At 38.2% G+C, this 4,324-nt stretch overlaps 1 protein-coding gene across 1 annotated transcript; it reads left to right on the top strand.

The window, feature by feature from the left end:
• The first annotated feature begins 3,079 nt into the window (after positions 1–3,079).
• On the top strand, positions 3,080–4,116 carry LOC140229397 (uncharacterized). Its single transcript, XM_072309652.1, has one exon. The coding sequence runs from the start codon at positions 3,106–3,108 to the stop codon at positions 4,114–4,116; it is 1,011 nt and encodes a 336-aa protein (XP_072165753.1). The 5' UTR covers positions 3,080–3,105.
• Positions 4,117–4,324: the final 208 nt, after the last annotated feature.

Below are 4,324 nucleotides of genomic sequence, written 5' to 3'. Positions count from 1 at the left end.
GTTCACAGTATTTTCCTTAATTATTGTTGTACTGATTTTAGATGTTTTATTGCAGGTGTGTTCTTGTTGGATATGAAATAACACAAAATACGATTCTAAGGGCTCCTTTCAACACACTCCTTAACATCTGAAAGACAAGTCAATTTCAATTCAATTCAATTCAATTCATTTTATTTTCATACTTCTCATTTATGAACATTACAACAGAAACCAGACAAGTTCTTTTACCTTGTGAACAATGTGCAGAAAACAAACAATATACATGGTGATAACACAGTAATTACATGTAATGATAACTGGTCAAAATCGAAATCGAAATGGGGTTGATCAAAGAGAAGTATGACGGGACCTACATGAAAGCTAGCTTGTTTGGCTGTAAGCCCCGAGTAATCAGTGTTTGTGAAAAAGAAACGGAGAACGGATAGAAGATAAGACCAGAATGATGATGTAAGGTTGCCAAATTTTATGTAATAAAAAAGAAGAAGAAAAAGAAGAAGAAGAAAAAAAAAACTATACATTAATATGAACTTACTGTGACCGAGCCATCATTATTATACAGCCTACTTTGGTATATATACTATAAACTATTGTTGCATTAAAACTTTCACCAGGATATGATCAGTAAGACACAAAAAATAACATGTACAGCTATTAAGCCATTTGGTGCCTGCCGTCAAGCTCTGCATAGAAGGTTAGAGAGGGGTAGAGGGAAAGAGGAAGAGAGGGAAACGAAGTAGAATGTGGAATTGCTAATGATGAATTCAGAGAGCCTGATGGCAAGACCCTAAATGGAATCTGCAACGTGTTGACAAAATGTTTGATTGGACAATAACATACCACAGTATTACATAAGACATTACGACTGTTCAGTGTCTGCAAAATATGCACTCAATAAAAACTCTTTTAATTTACGTTTAAAGGAATATAAAGACGAGCAGCTTGTTATTTCGGGGGAGAGGTCATTCCAGTATCTAGGGCCCGTATACTTTATCGTTTTTTAGCGAAAATTGTTCGAGTACGTGGAAGGTGAAATGCGACACTTTGGCGGGTAGGATAATTATGAATCAAATAGTTTTTCCTGAACATGCGAGTAAAAACATCCGGTAACTCGTTGGCAGAAAATATAATATTAATGTAAGAATGACCCAAGTCCTTCATTTTTACATTCATATAAGAATTAATTCATTCATTTCAGGCACTTCCGGGGGTAATTAGGATTTATCATTTATACACAAGATGACTCCATGCATAAGCTACAATTTCCCATGTCAAACTGAATTTGGCCAAAAATTGGACTTGGGTCGTTCTTATATTCAGGTCTTCAATTATGTCAGTATGATATGCTATATGTCAAATTAAAGAAATCTTTACGTTTCTCACTTTCCCTGTTTATCACATGCATGTTGACAGACATGAAACAATCAAGTTGTTCAAATAATTTTCTTTTTCTTTTTTTTTTCATTTACAGCTGTATTTCCGCAACTTGCACAACTTGCGCAAAAGGAATGAACAACACAAAACGGCAAAACTCCAAAACTCCAAAATAGTAAACCCATCACAAAATACTCAACAAATATTAAAACTGACAGAGATGTATGATTATGTACATGTACAAAAATCAATGGCACGAAGAAACAGCATGTAACAGAAATAACAATCAAAATTACAATGTTTGCATTTTCACTCTACGTCCGTCTATCAACAAATAGCGCTTACCTCTACCTAACAATACAGTTACACTATAGCATGCACATTAAAAATCAGAATGAAGACATTGGTCACTTAAACAATTAAAATTTTGTAGGAATAATGAAACAATGTAGAAGAAAAGATAATGAAAAAGTAAGAGAAGGAGGAAAAGAACAGACAGTATCCTCATTCGAGGTAAAACATTAAACGGAAGAGATGCTACTTTGTAAACACATCGAGATCAAGAGTAAAACGACATGTACAGTGTACATACAATGTGTTCGCCATTGACAAGAAAATTAAAGGTTAACCACGAACAGGAGTTAAGAGCAGATCAGTACTGCAGAACATTAATTCATTTTAGAACCTTTTGCAACATAAGAGCGTGGGAACTTCACAAATTCCTGTTCCCAATGCATAGGTGTATTAACATTTTTGAATTGAATTGAATAACTGAAACTGCACTGGTCTTGCACTCGAGACACAGTGAACAGTTCCAGCACGTTTATTTTCATATTTCACTTGACATCGAAATACATCCCCCCCCCAAAAAAAAAAACAAAAAAAAAAACAGAATACAAACCAAGCAAAATACACAATATCTATAAGTCGGGTCATGAAGAGAAAGTGTGTCAGCATACATAATGTACATAAGACAATTCTCTATAACTTGTGAAATACGATGGAACCGCAAAAGCAAAGCTTGTAAACGCAGGTTCCATGAAAAAAATACCGGTGTAAATTTACTATGCAATCAATGGAGATAGGACACAAAGTAATAATGACGAAACTTATGAAAGCTAAAATATCAAGGTACAAAGGGAAAACGAAATAAAAGAAAAGAAAAAGAAAAAGAAAAAGTGAAAAAAAAATCCAAAGAATAAGAACTGAGTGGAAATATGAGATATAGATACACATTTTGGTCTCTCAGTGTAAAGAAATGAAATAGAGAGTTAGAGTGAGGGATGAGGTGAACACAGACAACAAACCCTGATGTGAAACTTGGATCCTATGCAAATTAAATACTAGCATGAGATGAAGGCGATCATTTATCACAGTGTAAGACCTTAAATGGGTGGCAAGTGGTGACGCAAATGTTGATACCCTTAGTATACATCGACATTTTATGAAACAACTACATGCAAAACTCTAAAGGAATTTCTCTGCGGCCCGGACATATCCGGCTAAGGCATCTTTGTGTAGATGCAGGGCAGATTGTTCCTTGGCTTCAAAACAAGTCTGTACACTCTACAAACTTTTTTTTTTTTTTTATAGAGGGCGCTATGGACTGAGACGCACGCGGCAATTTCGTTTGTCTCGCAAAAGTAACAAAATTTCACCAAATTGGGACGTCTACTTCATTTTTTCGGGTCTCACATTCTAACAAAACGACAAAGTTAGAAACATCGCCTGAGGATGGACCAACAAAAATCTGCTCGGCCGCAACGGTTAGCCGCTACAAAGGCAAAAAACTATGGTCCTTCTGTGAGAAAACCCGCAACCCAGGTACGTGCAAACAGCCCGTCAAGTCCGAACCCGAAGGTCACTAACCCTGCGCCCATGACTCCGGCCGCTTCCCAGCGAGAGTCGTTGGAAGGCCAAACAGCCAGCGATGCGGAATCTGTTGAACTGGTGCCTGATGACGTCACAAATATGGCTGTCGCATCCACGACGGTAACCAACCCAACGCACCCAGATCGAGGCACCACTATGCCCGCCGATAAGGAAGCACTGGCCTCTGCACCTCCCAATGTGCAAACCGCTGGAAGCTTGGACGCATATTTCAAGGAAGCTACCAGCGGATTCAATAAAATGATCCAAGACGCTGTCGACAAGTTCCTTGGGAAGTTGAGCGATCTTGAGGCCAACATTGAAGCTTCTATCCAATTTGAGAGCAAACGGGTCGATGATCTCGAAGTCAAACAAAAGGAAATGGAAGGTAGAATGAAAAGAATGGAAAAAGAAATAGCCGAACTCCGCTCCGAAGTATTGAAGAACAAAGCGGAAACAAACAAAACCGAAAGAATATCTAGGAGGAATAACATCCGCATCGTGGGAATCCCTGAAACACCAAATGACCAGAGGGAAGACTGCGCCCACATCGTCGAAGACATCCTGCGGTCCAAATTCAAGATGACCACAAAGGTGGAGCGAGCTCATCGTGATGGTCGCAAGGTGGAAGGTCGTCCCAGGCACATCTTGATAAAGTTTCTCTCATACAGAGAAAAAGTAGATGTCATCCGTCGTGCCAGGGAAATCCTAAAGGACGAGCGATATTTCATGATCGACGACTTGACGCAGACTGACCTGGAAGAAAAACAGAAATGGAAGAAACAAGTCCAAGAAATGTACAGCAAAGGTACCAAGTTGAGATTCTATGCCGGAAAATGGCGCCAAACCGGAGGCGCTCCCTTTAATTTCGAGTGAGTAGTCATCTCCTATATACATTTCTTATAACTTCAACTGAAGTTTTGTGTACCCTACAGAGAAGATCAGTAACATTGGCCCAGTTGTACATGATTATGATATGATAGATACCTATTGTCCTGCATGAGCAACTCAGAAATTATATTTTAGGTATATCTATTGCACTCAAAAATTCAATGATGTTGGTATAATTAAAATGTGCGTATTG

The sequence above is a fragment of the Diadema setosum genome, chromosome 6, assembly GCF_964275005.1.
Source record: "Diadema setosum chromosome 6, eeDiaSeto1, whole genome shotgun sequence".
NCBI classification, from domain to species: Eukaryota; Metazoa; Echinodermata; class Echinoidea; order Diadematoida; family Diadematidae; genus Diadema; species Diadema setosum.
The sequence above is the reverse complement of the archived record's forward strand: the minus strand, read 5'-3'. Positions and strand labels throughout refer to the sequence as shown.

Excerpts from the sequence above, each read along its gene's own strand:
- LOC140229397 (XM_072309652.1), top strand. The coding sequence starts at position 3,106 with ATGGACCAACAAAAATCTGCTCGGCCGCAACGGTTAGCCGCTACAAAG.